The sequence below is a fragment of the Alligator sinensis genome, unplaced genomic scaffold (genome assembly GCF_000455745.1).
Source record: "Alligator sinensis unplaced genomic scaffold, ASM45574v1 scaffold790_1, whole genome shotgun sequence".
Lineage (NCBI taxonomy): Eukaryota > Metazoa > Chordata > Crocodylia > Alligatoridae > Alligator > Alligator sinensis.
The window spans coordinates 701,090-721,009 of record NW_005842723.1 but is presented as its reverse complement, the minus strand read 5'-3'; the positions used below and the strand labels follow the sequence as shown (position 1 = coordinate 721,009).

General features: G+C 40.3%; 1 protein-coding gene across 1 annotated transcript in view; it reads left to right on the top strand.

Annotated features, from left to right (window-relative positions):
• EPB41L4B (erythrocyte membrane protein band 4.1 like 4B) overlaps positions 1–19,920 on the top strand; it is a 223,020-nt gene that overhangs the window by 52,935 nt on the left and 150,165 nt on the right. The window contains exons 9-16 of the mRNA XM_025216298.1: positions 3–90; positions 307–395; positions 725–794; positions 986–1,155; positions 1,396–1,505; positions 3,588–3,618; positions 5,584–5,617; positions 7,472–7,539. Coding sequence (XP_025072083.1) covers positions 3–90; positions 307–395; positions 725–794; positions 986–1,155; positions 1,396–1,505; positions 3,588–3,618; positions 5,584–5,617; positions 7,472–7,539 — 660 coding nt within the window. The remainder of the gene's footprint in view (positions 1–2; positions 91–306; positions 396–724; positions 795–985; positions 1,156–1,395; positions 1,506–3,587; positions 3,619–5,583; positions 5,618–7,471; positions 7,540–19,920) is intronic.

Genomic DNA, 19,920 nt, shown 5'->3' with positions numbered 1-19,920 from the left:
AGGAGAAAGAGTCCAGCACAGGCTGAATTATGTTACTTGAACAAAGCAAAATGGTTAGAAATGTATGGTGTAGATATGCATGTAGTTAAGGTAAGATCTTCCTTCTCTATAGCTTATTTTTTGCAGACAATGGTAAAGATTATAAATTGGTACTCATTCGTCTAGTAATGAGTCTTTATTCCTTAAAATTCAAGAAACATACAGATTTTGTAAGATGTTTTCTAACCTATGATTTGGATTACTGTCTATATTAAGATGTGTTCTAGTAATTGCATATTGATTATTCTATCATATGCTTACTTGTAGGGAAGAGATGGTTGCGAATATGCTCTTGGACTGACGCCAACAGGCATATTGATCTTTGAAGGAGCAAACAAAATAGGTTTATTCTTTTGGTAATTTGATTTTGGTTTATATTCCTTTGTGTTAAATTATGAAATCTTTTTCCTCTTGAAATATAGAGGGTTGTGTTTTGATTTGAATGTATATGGTGATGGAGTTTCTGGTTCTGAATACTAACAATTTCTTCAGGTGACTTGACCAGATCAAAAGCATGCATGTGTCAAGGAAATTTCAAGTATTTGCTGAAAGTATAAATATATTTACCAATAGGTTATGAAATTAATATTCTGCTATTTTGTCTGTCATATGCTATTTTGTTGTTTCTATGAGTTAGGTCTGTTTAATCTTCTCATATGTCTTAATTTGTTTCCTGTATAATTAGGCCTAAAATCACTAAAATGGACTTCAAAAAGAGCAAACTAACACTTGTGGTTGTAGAAGATGATGAGCAGGTAATTTTCTTTCCTTACTTGGGGCCTGATCTAATGAAGTCCTGAGTATATTTAACTCCTGTTGATGTTTTTAACGGTTGAAGGGCTTAGCACTTAGTTAGATCAGGCCATTTTTCTTTTGTGGTAGACCCATAACTAATATCATGCATGCCTACTTCCAAAGGGGTTGTTTTTTTTGTATCTATATTTAGGGTCGGGAACAAGAGCACACGTTTGTTTTCCGGTTAGACAGTGCCAAAACTTGCAAACATCTGTGGAAGTGTGCTGTGGAACACCATGCATTCTTCAGACTACGAGCACCAGCAAACAGTAAATCTAATAGATCTGACTTTATACGGCTTGGATCACGCTTCAGATTCAGGTATTTAATGAAATAAAAACCCAGGGATCAATATACACATGACAAATTAAAGGAACATTGCATACCAAGTTAGGATTTGACTGATTTATTTGGGGGGGGGGTTTCCTTCCCCCTTTGCAAAGCCCATATGGGGGGGGGGTTTCCTTCCCACTTTGCAAAGCCCATTTTGTTTTCTCCATCCATGTTCAATAAGGATGAGTTCTGGTGAAATGAAGTTAAGTTATATGGGTTTTTTCCTAGTGGTCGAACAGAATATCAAGCAACACATGGGACCAGGTTACGGAGAACCAGTACATTTGAAAGAAGACCCAGCAAGCGGTACCCATCAAGAAGGCATTCAGCATTTAAAGGTGCACATTTTTTTCAGCTCCTTTGAATAGTACATTAAACTGATTACATGACCATTCTGTTGATTAGAACAAGTGCATGTTTCAGGGTTTCTTTTCATATCAGTGACTGTATTGTGACCAAACAAAATTATGGCTCCTTATGACTAGCAGAATAGAATGAGCCAACATTAGAAAAATCAAAAAAGAGGATAGACAATGCTAAGTGCTTTTGTTTGTTTGTTTGTCTGTCTGTCTTCCACAATTTTCCTTCACTATTCTTGTCTCTTCCTTTCTCTGGTCTTTGCCTAAGGCTATAAGGTCCTGTGGCATCCTGAGAACTCAGCTGTGGTTGCAAATAATGCACAACTGAATAAGGCACACTGAAAAAAAAAGAATTTAAAGTAGTCTTTTTGGAAAAGAGAACAGGAGGTCTGGGGTAAAGTGGTGTGTAAGAACCTGGCTAAATTGCTTGGCCCTGCCAGACACTAATTGGTACACGAAGCTGTTTTGTTTCTGACAATAATAGACTTCAGTAACTTTGGTATAGTAGCATTCACCTATGCCTTATCTAAATTGGCCCAGGTTGTAAAGTGAGGGGTTGTCCCCTCACTGGTACCTTGATTATGAACAAGTGAGGTTGATTATGATTTATGTTGACTAGTCTGAACCCCAGTGGCTTAGAAAAAGAAGAGCTCCCTCTCTTCATACAAGGTTATTTTAAGTCATGGAGTTGTAAGCTTTCAGGCCCTATGATCGACTAATTCTCACACAAGATAGACAATAGTAAGTGCCTCCTCTGTCCCATGTACCCAGCAGATGCGCAGTGTGTCTCTTATTTCATGCTAGGATGTGTAAGTCATGAGACTTGAGGCTCAAACTCTACCTTCTGGATAACTCCATGGAGGTCTGCTCAGGCTGAGATGGACACAGAAGAGGTACCAAAACCAGTAGTCCTAATCTATGCACTGCTTCTGAAACATCAAGTCTATCATTTGATGTTTTGAGGTTCCCCTAACTCCGGTATTGGAATGCCATATTTTTATCTTCTTGTACCAAAAACTGAGAAGTGTAAGGATATTTTTCATGCTTACCCTCCTATTACAAACCCAGCACCCAGCTGGGACTACAGTGACATCCTTCTGAAGGTCATGGAAGCTTCTTTTGAACCACTTGTAAAATTGCATGCGTATACCAGAAAACACCCCTGGTGGCAAGGGATCGCCAGTGAGCTACACAGTCATGGCCAGACCTCCTGATTGCATTTTTCTACAGGTATAAAATAGTGCTGGATCTGTGTACCAGTTTCATGTCTGAGCTGGGCTTGGATTTTCACCTGAACCAATAAGTTATCCTGATACCTATAGTTTCTCCAAAACTGCACTCTATTGCTAGGGAAGAAGAAACTTTGTATCCTGGATGTACCCAAAGCTTGACTCCATTACCTTGATTGGAACAAGCTGCACGTTTCTCTCCTACCTTAGCACCCATTTTTGACCTTTCCAAAGTCCAAGCCATTTCATTGCTGAGAGTTGCGCAGTGAACCACAGTTTCTTCCTGCTATTGGCTCAGTTGGTTAGCCTTTCCTTTTGACCATCATCACTCATCCACTGGGATATAGGCCACATCTGCTCCCCATTTCAGGATTTCTGCTCTCTGAAGGACTGTCTACCCTATTCCACTACAGTGCCTATCAACATTGTTTATGCATTGTATTGAGATGCACTCTCTATCTTTGAAGCTGCAAGGTGAAGCAACACCTGACTTATAGGCAAGGCAAGCTCAAAATAGCAATACCCCCAGTCGTACTTTGGCTTGATATGAGCTCCTCATACTTCCTGCTGTGGGATCCAAATTGAGTTTAAAATCATGTAAGAATGGAAGGTAAGAGTAAAGACTGCTTCTCACTTGTATGACTATATGAGGTCATACCCAAGGCATAAGACCTTGCAGACCCCTGACATATACTGCCCTTCAAAAGTACCAGTCATACCTCCATAAGGATCCACATAAGCCACAGCACCTCCAAAAACCCAGGGGTACTGTAGGAATGGAATTTTTCTCTTTCAAAAACTTAAAGGTTTACCTTTTCTTTCCTTTTTTAAGGAAACAATCCGGGCAAAGTTGCACAACTGTGGTAAGTACGTTTTCACAGCTGTTGCTTGACAATGATTTTTAAGAACTTGTTTCTGCTTTGAGGTTAGCTACAAAGAATTGTGCGTATGTCAGGAGTCCTGCCAGTTTGTTCAGTATCGACCAGCCCCTGCTAAGGGCTAATTATGAAACATTCTGTGTGTTCTGGTTTCCTTCATATTGAGCTGCTTTTCCTTTTATTTGGAAGTAAGAACAAAATTAAGCTTATTTCTTACCCATCTTCTTGCCATTTTGTTGATTCTCCAGCACTATCCGTATAGGCTTCATACATTATAATAAACAGTGTCTTTTTTTTTTCCATGAATCATGTTCTTTGACTATTGTGGTATAAACACAATTTTGCAGAACAAAGGATAGGTGTGTTTGAATTTGTGAAATTGGATTCATATCCTGTAATGCCTCTCAAAAATACAGCAGTGAACTACATAAAATTGAATTATGGGTGTTTTTTACTGAGTAAGTATTTTCAGGTAAAATAGGTAAACTGCTCATTTTCATTACACAATTGATTGAAAGAAGGGTTATGCAGAACCACACTAATAATCCTGCTATTGCTTAGTCTGCACTGTGCAACTGAGCTTTTGTTCTTAATATATCACATTAGGAAAATTGTAGTGATGGCTCAGAAAGCACATATGGTCGGAATCTCTGTTTGCTGGTTCTTATAACTATTGATAAATGTATCCTTTGAGCTGCTTTTTCTTGTGCCTTTTTTGTTCTTCAATTAGAATTGTTTTAAACCTATCTCACTGTATGCTTAAAAAAAATCAAACTTGCTGAGAACTTGTATTCATAACTGCTTTTACAGACTTGATAAATGTTCTTGCTTAGGGTAGTTAATCCATAATAAACAAGCGATTGCCACATGGTCTGGCTCAGCATGTGGCCACGCTTAGTGCATGCTTAAACACAAAGTAACTAAGTGAGCCAGCTTGCACTTTGAGTGCTTTGAGGAGGGGTGGGAACAGGAAGACGGCAGTATCAGACATAAACCTTGTAGGCCAGCCTTGATTTGCAGAGTCAGTCCAGCGAGCCAGGGAACTTGGGGATGCAGCCAGAGGTAGATGGAGACTATTGCAGAATCTGTGGTTCTGGAGCCCTGCCAAATGTGGCCATTAGCAGTAGGTGGGCAAGTGAAAGAAATACAACACTGCAGCTACCTGGTTCTCTGCCACTGTGCACCTCTACTGCAATAAGCAGCTGCCTGGCCTGCAGCCCCTTGCCCCTTACCCCACAGCTGCTGCCACAGTGGCTGCTTCAGCTGCTGTCAGTCCGTGCCCTGGGTTGGATTTGGACCATGAGGAACCCCTATGGTCTGGATCCAGCCCTGGGCTTCAGGTGAATTTGATACCTGTACTCTTTACAACATTTCATATCCAACTTACTGTGCATTTATACCCTGTATAGAGAGGTCGTTAATCTAGAAAAGCAATGTCACTTCTAGGAACCATTTTAGTAATCTGGAATGTTTGGAAATGTTAACAGTCCTTAAAGACTTTGACCCTGTACTTGCACAACTTTCCATATGTAAACAGACCCACCGAAGTCAACAGTGTTATAATGTCACATATGTATGTGGCTGTCTGTAGGATTTGGGGCATATACAGCTGTAGTGCTCCTCCCCATTTAGGGGCAGAAAAGGCTGAAATGAAATTGTTATTAGCAGAAGACCTAAAATGATGGTAGAAACACATCTCTGATACCCCTCAAGGCCTTAGGCCTCAATTCTGCATGTGGTTCCATAAAAGTGCCTGTTGCCGTCCAAAAGAAGACCTGGTGGGACTCTATTTATTTGCAGGTTTTTCCCTGCCAATTAGGGGAGCCAGCTCAGGGTCAAGGTCTTACTCTTGATCATCCACATTGTATACCAAATCCTCTATTAATTTCCTTGTTGCTGTTCTCAGTCTTAGTGATGCAAAAGCTATTTTTGTCCTTTTTCTTGTTTCAGTGCTAAAAATAATCCTGAAGTCCATAACTACCAGGTAAGAATAACAGCTGCTGTAGAAAATTATTGACTTGTAATATGTGTTGATTGTGAGAGGGAGTAGGAGGGTGGAGACAAATGGCTCTATGTCACTACTTTTGCTTCTTCCTGGCTCAGGTGTCCTCTGGGCTACAGGGACAGTTATCTCCATCATAAGGGGAGGATGAATCTGAGTTGAAGCAGTCCCTTGAGACTGCCTTGTGTTGCCCAGAATCTCTGCAGCATTGCGTGCTGTGGCTTTGCTCCCAACATGCCTTGCAGCAGGACTTGCTGGAGAGGGTCCACCATGTTCACCTATGCTCCCTTGGTTGAATGTAGTGTGCTTACTCCCACTTAATTCCTGCCTATTAATCCAGTGCGCAGCTACCAGAGCAGAAGGAAAGCTCTGACCCTGATTTTGTATGCTCTGCTAACAGTCCTTATTTCTGAAGGAGCAAAATATATTCCTAATTCAAAGTCAATGAATGTCTGAGAAATGAGATACTTGTTTTCATGAAAAACCTCCCCAGCAATTAATTTTCACTGTCACTGTCTCATCTGTGTCACTGACTTTGACGGTAAATGGAGACATTCGGGGAGGTTAGACTGTCTAACAGGCCACCTGATCTAACTTATTTCACCCACATACAGTTAGATCCCTAGTTAGGTCGATCTAAGTGAAAACTACAAAAGTTCCAGAAAGGTTAGATTGGCCAACAAAGGGCTGACCCTGTCTAATTTCTACCTCAGAGGTGCCCTAAGGTTAGGTTGAGTGTACAGGTAGACTGATCTAACTGAACTTCTATACAGGTTCCAAGCAGAGCCCCAGGGCTGGAAAAGCCCAGCCATTGACCCTAGCCTCAGGGCTGCACTTTTCCAACCCCATCCTTCCCACTCGACCCCCAAACCAGGCTGTTTTTAGCCCCCCGCCTGCCCCTCCTCCCACCCCCAGACAGACCAAAATATATATATATATATATATGTCTGTAGTAACGAAATACCTCTGGTTGTCAATTGCTCTGAAAATTGCATTTACCACCAACAACTAGTAAAGTGTATAAAATAGCTATGTGATTTATTGCAGAAAAATATACATCACACAAGAAAAACTATTACATTTGGAAGACAGCATACAAAAGAAAGTAGCAGAAAAAAAACCTCATCTTGTTTCTCTAGCTAGAAACAATTCTTCAATTAGCACCTGTACCCAGCAGTACCCTTCAAAATGTTTTCCTCAGACAGCAGTTCTGCAATCTTATCAGATTATCCCATCTTTTCCTAACTGGAGAACCAGGAAATTTCCCCATAAACATAGGGATTCCCTAAGCAATGTATTGAAAATTATGAAAATAAAGAAATACATTCATACCAATGAAACCCATAGTTCATATAAACATAAAAATGATAACACTGAATATAGCTAGTGTTAAGCTGTATAGAGAGAATAAACACCATAATAATAATTCTGATTTGGGGAAATATCTATGTATAACACACAATATACCTCCAGATAAACTCAACTGCAGGGTTTATCTGTGATGCAGTCGTTTTTTACCCAGCTGTAATCACGAATGTGCCAGTAGCTGGGACAGTCCTGGGTTTGACAGTCATTTCACCTAAGAGGCTTCATACTTGCCAATGTTTGAACAAGTGACATGATGTAAAACCTTTACAAGTATCCCCTTTCAGATCCCAGATCCTCTGTCCTACACTGCTATCTTCAGTCTATGACAGACTCCATTGTAGAGGGCTGTTATATGTAGAGGTATACTCTTCCAATTTTTTTTTCCTTTTCCACAGAAAATTAATCAAGTACAGTAAGATTTTTAATCATGACACAATAGCATAATCAAGGTTAATATTTTACTTTCAGGCACAGTATCATCCTAATATACATCCTGCACAACCACACTGGCATCCACATACGCCTGTGAATATAAGGTAAGCTGTATGTTTTGCTTTCTTCTTATTTTTCTCGATTGGATTAGAGCAGGAGTTGGCAACCTACAGCCCACAGGCTGGATCCAGTTGATATAACCTTTGGATCCAGCCCACGGATTTGAGGCTTCAGCGGCAGTCAGCAGCAAGGGGCACCTTCTTTAGGTGCTTTCCCTGTGTTGTCAGAGGGACAAGTGATGGCTGCAGCAGCAGGGGACTAAGCGCCCGCTGCTGAGTCCCAGGTTGGGTCATTACAAAGCTGCAAAGGTTGCCTATCTCTATATTAGACGTATGATAAGGTGTTAGGCAGTGTAGAAAAAAATGAATGGTAGGTACAGTATTAAAATGCATTAATTTAGTTTCTGTTTCGTGCATTTTAAGTCTGCTAAACTTCTTGCAAGGAAGTTGATAGTTTGTTTGGGTTTATTTTTAAGGTATAGTTTAACCTGTAATTCTAGGATTTTGTTTTCCTTTTAACAGTGGATTTCCATAGGTGGTACATCTGGCTGAGAAATGTTTACTAGCTTCAGTAAAATTAATTTTATCTCAGTTAGCATTTAATCTCACCAGCTAGTGAAGCGTGGCTTTTTAGGATAGGGTTAAATTAAGAGATGTTCAGTAACTTTTTCTTCTCCTGCAAAAACTCAAATGGAAAATTCCAGTGCTCTCCTATTGAACATTGGTATATTTGGTAATAATACCTTAAAATACCAAATATATTAATAATACCTCCTAAAGCATAGTTCTTTATAGCAATGTGAGTATATAATTTACATCATACAGCATTTTAATGGTAATGGGTAGTAATTAAATGAAAATAAGACTGCATCAAATTCAATCTGAATTGAAATTAATTATATTTTGTGTGGGTGCATTAACACATGCACGCATGCAATACCAAAATTAGAGCTTTTTTCAGGTAAACACAACTTATTTTCACTGGACTTCATGGTTACGGAATGTGTAGGACTTTCAGACACACATTGTACTGACTTGACTGAAAAATATAGCTCTTGACATTTTCTCCTTGTTTCATGCCAGTATGCTTAGATCAAGTCACTCCTGCAGAGGGTTAGTGATAGTGTGATTGAGCTGTGCAGGCGAGAGTGGCCTGGGAGAAAGAACAGTCTGGTCTGAGTGCAGCTTTGAAGCAGCAGAAAAGCAGGCATTAAGTTTGGGATCTCAGGAGATGCCCAAATTTATGCATTTTTAGCTCAAAATACTTAGCTAGTAGAATTAAAATATGTAGGGGAAAAGACTTGAAGCAGACTGTTACGTAAGTTAAACTTGAGTGTTAAAAAAAACCAAAACATGTCCTGACTCTTGTCTGTCTAGAGTAATGCTTTTTTAAAGCCATTTTTAATTTTCTTTTTATACGTTCTATTTTATTATTATTTTTAAAGCCATGGCATTTTCCCTTAGACTAGCTAGTGTTACTAAAAGCAGAAACATGTGTTGGGATGCCCATGGACAACATTCTTTTTCAGCAAGGACTAAGGTTGTTAAAAGTAACTACAGTGAAATACAAACAATGGTACTTTGACAACTAGACCTAGAAACCCAGTAACTTTCATAAGGACCCAATCTCACATACTGTCTCTCAGCTCAGCAATTCTGGAAGGTGCTAAACAATCCAGCCCTATCTTTAATTTGAAGTGCGTAAGAAAACTTGGAGTTAACTTGGCTGTTCATGGCAGAAGATAAAGCATAAGTTAAAAGCTTCAGTGGATTTGAGTAAGAGTGCTCAGATGCTAGCAGTATCAAGCCTCAAGTACATGCAACACCCTCTACTGGGCTTGGTATGTAGCCTATATAAAAGAAAGCAAAATATGGAATACTCTACTCTTTTAACAAAACTGAAGGAAGGGGAAAACAGTGCAGGAACACTTCTCCCTCTTTATTAATGCAGTTTTCAAATGTAATTTGGTCTGCAATTTCTCGCTTAAATTATTATTGTAGGAATTAATTTTGTCACAAAGTGTAACCAAGTTTAGCTGTCATATGCAACTTTAAGATTCATAACCGAGGTTACCCTTAAACACAAAGCAAAATCTACTGCTTTTTTTTTTTAAATATCAGCCTACTTGGCTTTTATACTTTAAAATTAACAGTTATCAGTTATAGCATGCAACGAATGTTTCTAAAAATTCATGCAACTTTTAAGTCCCTTAAGCAAAACATCTTTTAAACTTCATAATTTTACTTTTTATCTTGTTGCTTAAAACCACTCTTTGAAGTAATTTTTAGTGATTTGGCATTTTATATCGTCAGGAAGCTTAATGGAGTGCATGGTGGTAGTAGTTGCAAGCACAAGTATGCAAGAAACTTTAGGAAAAGGATTTTTTGTTTGCTAGTTTTCCAGTTTTAGTGTAAATTTGTAGGCAAATTTTTATTTTAAATGTAATCATTGGAAGAAGTTTTGTTTTAGCAAGGTGGATGTGTTTTATATCTTACCTATTAAGTGCAACTAATTTTATCTATGTTGAGCGAATGGCTGTATATATGGAAGGATAATTGATTATTATCTATCCTAATTTTTAAGGCTTTGATGAATATTTTCATGAGTCAATGATTTTATGATTCTGCATTTCTTTTTATCTGATGTAACTTATTCAGCCTTGCTGTAGCTAAACTCCCACTCCCTGTGGATTCAGTAGCATTCATGGATGAGTCTTTGATTTTAATATTTGATAAAAAAGATACTCTAAAACTGCTGTGCACACATGATCTGATCCAAAGCCCACTGATATCAATGAAAAGACTCACATTTGCTTTGATGGGCTCTGCCTCAAGCCCATGGTTCTCTCATCGCTTCCTTCCAGTACCATTCACTCTTCATCAGTCTGTATGCACATTTAGACCCTATCTATAAACTCATGTTACTGTATTTCACTCATTATTGTAAGTTAACTTCCACCTCTCACTAACCAATAACTGTGCAAATGGTACAGGCCCCCCTATCATGATGACAGGCCATATTGGAAACCACCCACAAATGGAGATGACATCAATTTACAATATATCCAGGAACAGAACCAGAAGAATTTAGGAGGAAACCAAAGTATGGTGTACCAAGATAAACTCATGACAACCCTTTGAGAAACTGAATCATCATAATCTCACCTACCATCTTAGATCATCACTACATCCCATAAGCATTGTCTGTCTACATTATGTGAAAAGTATATGGTGTAAAAAGTGTGCGTCTTAATCTGTAGAGTCATCTTGTTTAGTGTTTCTAGACAATCCTGAAAAAAATATTATACAGTATTTTCTTTAAAATAAAAAAAAACAAGTGTGAAAACAGGTCAGAGGTTACTTTGACCTAATTTCAGAAACATTTAAATGATGATAAAATGTATCAAACACTTCCAAGTTTTACATTACCCTTTAAATTTAATTATTAAGAAATAACTGGGTATAGTGCTATAAACCACCATGCCACACTAATTATTTTTATTATATTGTTTTATTTATGAGCCAGACTAAAAGGATAAGGATTTGAGAAGCTTAGTTTCTTAAGTGATGCATAACCGGAGGTTTGTATTTGCAAATAGAATCAAAATTAATGTTAGCAGTTAAAATGACTTGTGTGGCCAGTGACAAAGGGAGCCTGCTGACTTAATCAAAGATGTACTTTTTTCCAAAATAAAATCATAGGTGCTTGTTTAACTATAAAAAGAAGTATTGGGGAAAACACTATACTTTTAAGCTTTGTAGAATACATTTATTCCTTCTCTTGATTTATTGATTTGTCAATTAGAAGTTGCATACTATACCTAAATCTAGTATTTGCTGCTATAAATACGGAAATGTAAAAAATAAAAAAATTAAAATAAGGCCTTAATAATGGGTGCTGTTGTCTTCATCTGATTTTCAAAATGTAATTAGTGCAAACCATAAAGATGCGTACAGCTATCTTGTGAATTTTTTTCTCTGAGAGAGTGATTCAAGAGCTGCCTTATAGTCAATCAGTTACATGGTGGGAGGCTGCTAAATCTAAATAGTAATAAAAATGTTAGACTTCTGCGAAGTTGAATGTATATTTTGAAAACTTTAGGCCTTCATATAGATGTAACTGGTGTTTTGATTGCTTTTGTTTTGTAATCTAGGAATCATGGTGCCATCTTCATTTACTTTTTCATTTTAATTTGACCTTACTGTGGTCCTTTGGAGTTTGGACTGAAGTAAATCTTTATTTGGAATATTTTAAACTGTAATAGTTTTTAACTTTGATTTTAAGAATGTATAAACAGGGCTAACCCTGAGTTTTTTTTCAGAGCAAATTTGATAGTATATAACTTTTTGTAAAGTATATTTGTTTACAAATGCTATCTTTAACATTTGTTTTTGATCTTCCTTGTATGTGCTAAGTACAAATAAAAAAAAATCTCCATTTTCTTGTTTTTGTTTTGACACATTATTTATGTTTCAATTTTGTGTGTGTGGGGAAATTAAGGGTGTGATAGACTGCTGTGTTACTCCAGTTTTACCCTGAGTCACACCATTGTTACTATGTTGTAATAGTGGAATGATGCTGCTTTGAATCAGGTTTTGCAGTGGAATCCAGTAAAAAAATTCTCCAAAAGCACAATGCACTATGAAGTGAAAATGTTGTATTACTCATAGTCTAAACCGTGTTCATTATTTCAAGTTTTCTACACTTAGAAGAAGTCAGTTGGGGTTTTGGTTTTTGTTTTATAGAACTTCAAGTGGGTTATTTATTTTGAGGTTTTTTTATAAATACCATCTGGAATCAAGCATTGGTTCTGCATGCAGAGCATTTTTTTCTTTTTTTGTTGTTATTGTTGCATAGGAGGCTGAAAAAGCTTTGAGTGAGTGATCTTTGATTAGAAGGCTAACATGAGGCCCCTCACAGCACAGAAGTGCCACTTCAGCTCTTGTGCAAACTTGAATGGTACCATGGTCTTGTGAAGAATCTGTATAGGAGGGTGGATTGCACCCTTTATGACTCGCCAGCAGTTTTCCTCCAGCTGCTGAAGGGGCAAGCACTTACCTTATTCCTTTTCTTTAGAAGAAATGTAGGTCCCCTATTTCTCCTCTTGTTAATGTACATTTTAAAAACTTAGAATATATTCAGGGAGTTTCTATAAAATTATCACCCTTTTTCTGTTCAGAAAATAGAGCTAGGGAATACGTCATTAATAGCCTTTGGCTGTTAGAAATACAACTCACTGCTTGTATACCTGCTCAGTGTGGAAAACCTGAATATAAAATTCTGTGCGTTTTGTTTCTTTTTTAATTATTTTTTATTGTTGTTTAGTTAACTTACCTGCTAAAGCAAGTAAAAACTAACTACTTGGAAGCTTCTGCCTGTTATGGACTAGCCAATTGCCATCATGAATGATGGAGCGTTTCAGGGAGTGTTTACATGTGCCACTCGCCCTTCAGGGCTGGCCAGGTAAATCGGGGCGGGCAACTATTTTGGGCGGAGGGCCGCTTACCGAGTTTTGGCAAGCTGTCGGGGTCCACAAGGGTAGCTCCACCCCTTGGCAGGTGCCCCACCCCCAGGTTGTCATCTTGTGACTGGAAGTCCAGCCCCCTAACCCCTGACCTTTGCCACCAGAAGTCCCTGCCCTTGCCCCTGGAACTAGACTTTTCAGCAAGGGGTTTTGCCATCTTGGAAGCAGAAAAATACCAAATTATATTCTAAAAAGGAAACATCTACAGCGTTCATTAATTTTATTTCAAAAAATATTTTTGTCCAGATTTACATGTGTTTGTGTAGTATACACGGAGGTGATTGCACAATAGCTTAAAATGAAGTCTTACTCTTGTATACTGTGGGGATGGGTATTGATTTGTGGGGGGCTGTGGGTGTGTGTGGATATGTGGGGTGTGGGGGAAGGGTGGCTGGGCTATGTGAGGGGATGTGGGTGTGGGGGTCTGTGTATGTCGCAGTGCAAGGCAGGTGTGGGTACATGTGTATGGTGGGGTGTGCGTGTGGGACTCACCCTATGAACACACCCCCCCACAGACTTTGCCCTTGCCTGCCCCCACACACACACACACACACACTCACTCTCTCTCTCTCTCTCTCTCTCCCCCCACCCTGCCTGCACCCACATGCGCATACTCTGCCCCTGCCTTCACACACATCCACACTCTGCCCCTGCCTGCACATGCGTGCACCCCCTACACTCTGGCCCTGCACCCTGCCACACTGCCCCTGCCCATATGCACCCACATTCTGCCCCTATACACATGTACCAGCGGGGCTCCATGCTCCCCTGTCTGGTGATGCAGCCTGGAGCCACATGGTGCTAGAGCAGGGCTGGGGCAGGAAGCAGGGAATGGCTGGGGTTGGGCTGGGCTGCTCAGTCTGCTGAGAACTCCCCTGGGCCCTACTGCCCTTGGCTCCTGTCAGCTTTGAAAGGCTGCCAGGGGCAAGTAAATATTAAACTCTAACAGCTCCCTCCGCCTCTGTCTCCTTGCCTGGGGAAGCGGAGCCCACGCAGCCAATCGCTGCCGGACCTCTCGGGAGCATGAGCACTTGATCAAAAGTGTTACAGACAGGCCATGCCCTTTATTATATTAGAATACTGGATCTCCAGACCATGCCATTGCAAGATTGTAACACACACGGGTGTCTTGTCTTGTTTCACATTTCTATAAAATTCTTTTAAGTATGTAAGTGATAATGTTGTGTGCTATGTTTATGCCAGTGGTTTCCTATGAGGTTGTCAAACTTAGTTTATTCAAAGTAGTTCTCAATTCAATTCCAAATAACAGGTAGACAATTACTTTACATTGGGGTGTCAAACTCATCTCATGCCCTGGGCCCAAATACATACTGCAGGGCTCCTTTGGGCCAGCAGCCAAGTACAGCAACCAGAGCTGTATCAATCCTTGCTTGTCCTCCTGCTGTAATTGCCATGTCTACCTGGGGCCAAGGGTCCTAGACTATGGCAGACAAGTCTCCCTGGCCATGACCCCACTTCCAGTTGTCTGTATTCCAGTGGACTGACACTGGCTCCACAATATGAATCCCCATATGTCGTACGTTTGACACCCCTGCTTTAATTAACATTTATAAACCTTCCAATTAGCTTAGGTAAATAAATGTTTGTTTGTTTGTTTGTTTTCCACTGAATGCAAAGGTAGCAAATTTTGAGGAGTGCCCACTCTCCTTTGTCTCATTTGTGCCCGTTTTTCACCCTGCTTTTGTGCCTGTTTTAAACACCTACAGTGTGGCTTGTATAAGTTGTATGTGCATTTGTAGAAAAGCTCTTTGAAATCTTATTCTCTCTTAATCTTAGAAGTGATCATAAAATGCCATTGCCGCAAATTAGAGTGAAATACCATATTAGGTGTTGCAAATGACATTGGTCTTGTGCTCTAAGTCTGCAGTGATCCGGATGTCCAGTGCTGGAACAGAACTTAGTGCATGCAGAAGGGTTCAGAGGCATCTTCCCATCACTTATCCGCATAACTTTTTCCCAAATCTAAGGATGTGGCGAGCTCGGTGGAGAAGACAGAGCACTCACTCTGCTTAAATCTCACTAATCTGAAATGAAGCATTACTGGCCTGAAAAAAACACTATAGAGCAGAGTTGGTAATCTTTTCTGGCTGTGGGCCAAAACTACCTACTTTGGATCATGAGTAGGTGGGTGCTAGGACCCAGCTGCAGGTGACATTTATCCCTACAGTGGCACAGGGAGGGTTTCCACTGCCAAACCCCCCTGCTGCTGAAGTTTCACATCCATGGGCCAAATCCAGTGATTCTGTGGGCTGGATCTGGCCTGCAGACCATATTTTGCCAACCCTGGCTATAGAACTATAAGCCTCTGTCTACCCTGATCTCATCATGAACTCACTGATATCAGACACGTCCATTTATTGCATCTGACAAAGTAGGTTGTAAGTTGTTGCATATGAAAGCTCATGCCTCTCTGAACCAATTAGTCTCTAGGAGTGCCTATACACATGCAGAGGGGCTGCTTGGGCATACTGTAATTATAACATATTGGAGCAGACTCAATCAAGTCCACTGCAGTGTGGCAATTACTGTACTCCAGGAGACTCCAGCGCCAAGTGTATCAGCATCCGTGTGCTGAAGAATGGCAGCACGGCTGCTTTAAATAAAGCTTATTGAACGGGCTTTAGGTAAAGCACCCCCGCCGCCATTTTTTAGTGTGGGGACATTGACACACATGACATTCCGGGCGTTTTAATTAAAGTGCCTCCCCCCTACTCCCAGAACGTGTATATAAATGCCTTATGGTGCCACCCTGCCCTGCCTTCTGCCTGACATTCTGCGGCGCTGCAGCATGTGCATTTGTATAAATGGTGAAATGTGTCTTGTGCGGGCCGGGAGCGACCCGAGCCCTTTTCCGTGCTGCACACGGGCTGTGGCCAGCAGCCCGGGCACGCCGGGTCGGAGAGGAAAGGCCGTCGAGCTGGAATTAGGCACAGACGTGTGTCGGTAGTTTTAAAAGATTGTTTACTTACACCGAGATGGCAGTGGTGCAGGCTGAAAAACTTGCTTAAGTTGCGGTTACAGACAGGAAAGAAGAGAGGCGGACAAGAGTTCTAGACTCGTGAACTCTAGCCCAATCTGGCTGAAGGCTCTGAACACGCGAGCCCGTCGTGTCAGCCGAAGAAAGTACTCGTCCAGAAGAGCTCTGAATAAAATCACACGAAGGTGGCTAGGCACCAGGGGGCGACGGGGAGAGGCTAGAGGCTGATCAGACCTCTGTTGCCTGCTTAAGATACACGCTGGGTTCGAAGGAATCAGCTCCGCAGCGCTTAGAGATCTTCACACAGCGTGAAGTCTCCTCCTCCTGGTAGTCGTGGAGTCCTCCAACTTGGGCGGAAACCACACAAGCTTTTTATATGGCTAGCAAGCCAATCACTAGCTGCCACGTGTGAAGAATTTAGAACTGGCCAATAATGGGACTCGAATTAGCATACAAATGGCGGGAACTCTTTGCAACGAGCATTTCTGTGCTGCAACAAAGAAATGCACCCTGCAAAGAAAGCTTCAAATTGGCGGGAAATTCTCCCTTGCACCGGGGTTCTCTTTTGCAACAGAAAACTCCACCGTGCAAAGAAGCTGTAATTTAGCGGGGACAATTTAGCAGTGCCAAAGCACACAAAACAAAAATCATACCTTTTGGGTTGTGACATGTCTCAGCACTGAGAAAATGGCAGCAGTGCACTTTTGAACTAAAACACATGGAAGGTATTTTAGTTCAAAAGAATACCACCACCATTCTCTCAGTGCTGATGTGAATTTTGGTGTTCATACGAATGCATGCGATGCAGCACTGGGTGCGTCCGCTCATGCAGGGAGCAAACTCGATTATTTGATTAATTGAGTCTGCTCTGACATGCTACATCTCTAGTACATCAGAGCAGACAAATAAATGTTTATAAATGCAGAATCATTTTGAGCATGAGGTCTTTCAGTTTGTATTGTTTTCTCAAGCTCTTGATTGCAAACTGCTTTGTCAGCAGAAACCCAAACTGCATACTGAAGATACTTCATGTGCTATAATGGCACAGCTATCAATCTGCAGCTTGCACTCTGACAGAGAGAACTGAGTTCTGCCAAACGTTGGCCAAAGTCCAACCTTATCATGTCTGGATAGTGATCTCAAAGACTGTAGAATCAAATGAAGCATCTAGTATGACATGGAAGTTGTGCACTCCCTTGTCTCTCGATCATAAATCAATCTGTGAAAGACTCCTCTCTCAGCCTGGAAAAAAATTAGAGTTAAGAGTTCACAAATAATCTGGTGAATGGAACTTATGCTGATGACCAGGATCCCGATCAAAGGAGCTGATGCATTCGATTCTCTTTCTTTTTTTTTTTTCAGCACAATTACTCCAATGTGGATTAGATGCACTTAATAGTGATAGAAATATTTCCTGTAGTTAGAAGACACAGGAAGCCATAACTGAACAGTGTGTGTAGGGTTTTTTGTTTTGTTTTTGTGTTTTAAGTAAATGGTTCTCTGGGTACTCCACTTGCTGGGTCCAGAAGAAGTCTGAGGTCTGTGCTAACTGTCTGGAATGAGCAGCACGGCAACACAGGTATGGTAAGGTAGGGATTCAGAGCCCATTTAAGACTAGTTAACTTTTGTTGTGCTTCAGATCTCAAGTAGAGGGCTTAGTAATGGGATTTCTTTTTACATTATGATGTGGGGAAGTGAGAGAGCAGTGTAACAAGTTATTGCTATTGTTGAAGCATTGGACAGGTGTTAGTGCTGATTGCTAGCCAGAGAGCTTGTCCAGCTGCAGGGACATTGGGTTATAATTGCATGTTAACAGAAAAGTATTATTTAAAACAAAAAAAAAATTCTGTGGCTTGTTGGGATGGCAGCTCCACTCTAAAACATTTTCAGCTGGGGATCCTTGCCTGGGTGAGAAGCTGACCTGAGTTAGTATTGCTAGTGAGGAGAGGGTATATTTATTATGCTTGTCCAGAAGGATGAAGACCACTGGAGTTCAGAAATGTTTCTGTTGCATAATAACAGGCTTTCATGTCCCATTTGATTGCTGTTTTGAAAAATATGACTCTTATTATGATGGTACACTGTGGCCAACAGAGAATGGCACCATGTTTTGCCAGGCATAGCAGGAACATAGAAAGCCATATTCCCTTCCTTAGAAAATTTACATCTAAGAAAAGAGGACAGAAACAGAACAGAGGATGGGAATACAGTATGTTTCTGTTTTGTTGGTTGTAGCCCTTAACAATACCTTGAAAAGCAGTGGGGTGAGGAAAATAATGGCCACAAGTTGCCAAACGTTAAAAAGAGCTTGGAACTCAGGGCATTTATAGATGTGGTTTGAGGCAGGAGGGGAGGGGGTGTTTTAATTGGAGTGGCTACAAGAGTCTGTTTAATTAAAGTGCCTAGAGTGGCATGTGTATCAGCATCACTGCACTGAAAAATGGTGCTTTCACTAAAGCTGTGATGCTGGAGTCTGCTGGAGCACAGTAATTACCACACTTCAGCAGACTCAATCTAGTCTACTCTGATGCTTTGTAACTACATCACATCTGAGCACCCTCTCTACATGTGTCCAAATGACCTCAGTTTCCATTTTTCTGAAAATGTGCTCTGAAAAGTGATTGTAGTTGTGGGAGTCTCCATCTATAGTTTCTCAAAAAATTTCATGTCATTCATGCTCAGTTTTTTTCCACTGTGTGCCCTAAGGAAATTCTGGGTGATGTGTTGGGTTCCTTCCTCTACATGCATCTTGCCCAGTACTAAAGGTTTGCAAGGCAAATTATGACCTTAGATAAAGGCCTGCCTTCGCTAACCCAGCTTAGATAGTTAATCAATGATCATTCATTCAGAAAAGAGAGTATATTTTTTAAAGAGTTAACTTTGTGATACTTTCATATCTGGATTTATTTTATAACTTCATGGTAAAAGTCTCACCCCTGTTATAAAGGCCCCTACAAATCCTAACATAGAATATGTAACTAGATCTTGATTAATCAACTTTCAAATTACTAATAATGTATACAGTAGTCTTTGAATTGAGATGCATGGAAGTGCTAAAGAAGCTGTAATTTTTTTTAAGGTGTGCAGAAATTACTTTGTTCAGGCCATCTGTTTGGAGCTGGCATGTATTTGAAGGTGTTGGATGCCTTGCAGGATCCAGTGCTTTGAGACAGTGACTCTCTTTTTTAAACTCTATTACTGTGCGTTTGGTAAGTTAAACTAATCAAAATCAACCCGGTGAATATTCTGACCCTTTGAGCCCTCCTTAGCTCTTATGATACAAGCTGTGCACCCTTATTTTATTATTTGTGGTCAGAGTAAAAGATTTCTTTCAACTCCAGGGGACCTGCTGTCTTCTGCTTTCGTCCTTGAGGAATGACTCTGTTCCTCCTCTTATTGGCAGAAAAGATTCACTATCAGTGGTTTTCCCATGTACTGCCAGCACTGTGCAGACCACTGAGGGAATAACTGGGCACTAATTATCACTATCAAAGGGTATCAATATATCAGCATGATTCTGAAGCAATAGAAGTGTAGCAGAACTGCTCCCACTTTAGCCCTACTTCATTTAGGGTCAACATGAGGGCAAGTTAACTCCATTGTACGGGTACAGGATCATACAGACTTAACTGTTGGGGTCATAACAGCTAATGCATTCTTCTGAGCAGTAGCTCTCCTGCCCTTTCTAAAATAGTTAAAATGCATATTTGTCCATACCCTTATGGAAAATGATTCCATGGACAGCAGTTTAAGGAAATTTGAAGAACGTCATTACTTTAAAAATAAAAACCATGTCTCCCAGACAACTAATCCATAACAGCTTCAAGATTGCATCTCCAACCACACATCCACATTCACATTTGTTGCTTTTGTAAGCTTGCCATACTTCATGTGTTCTGAATT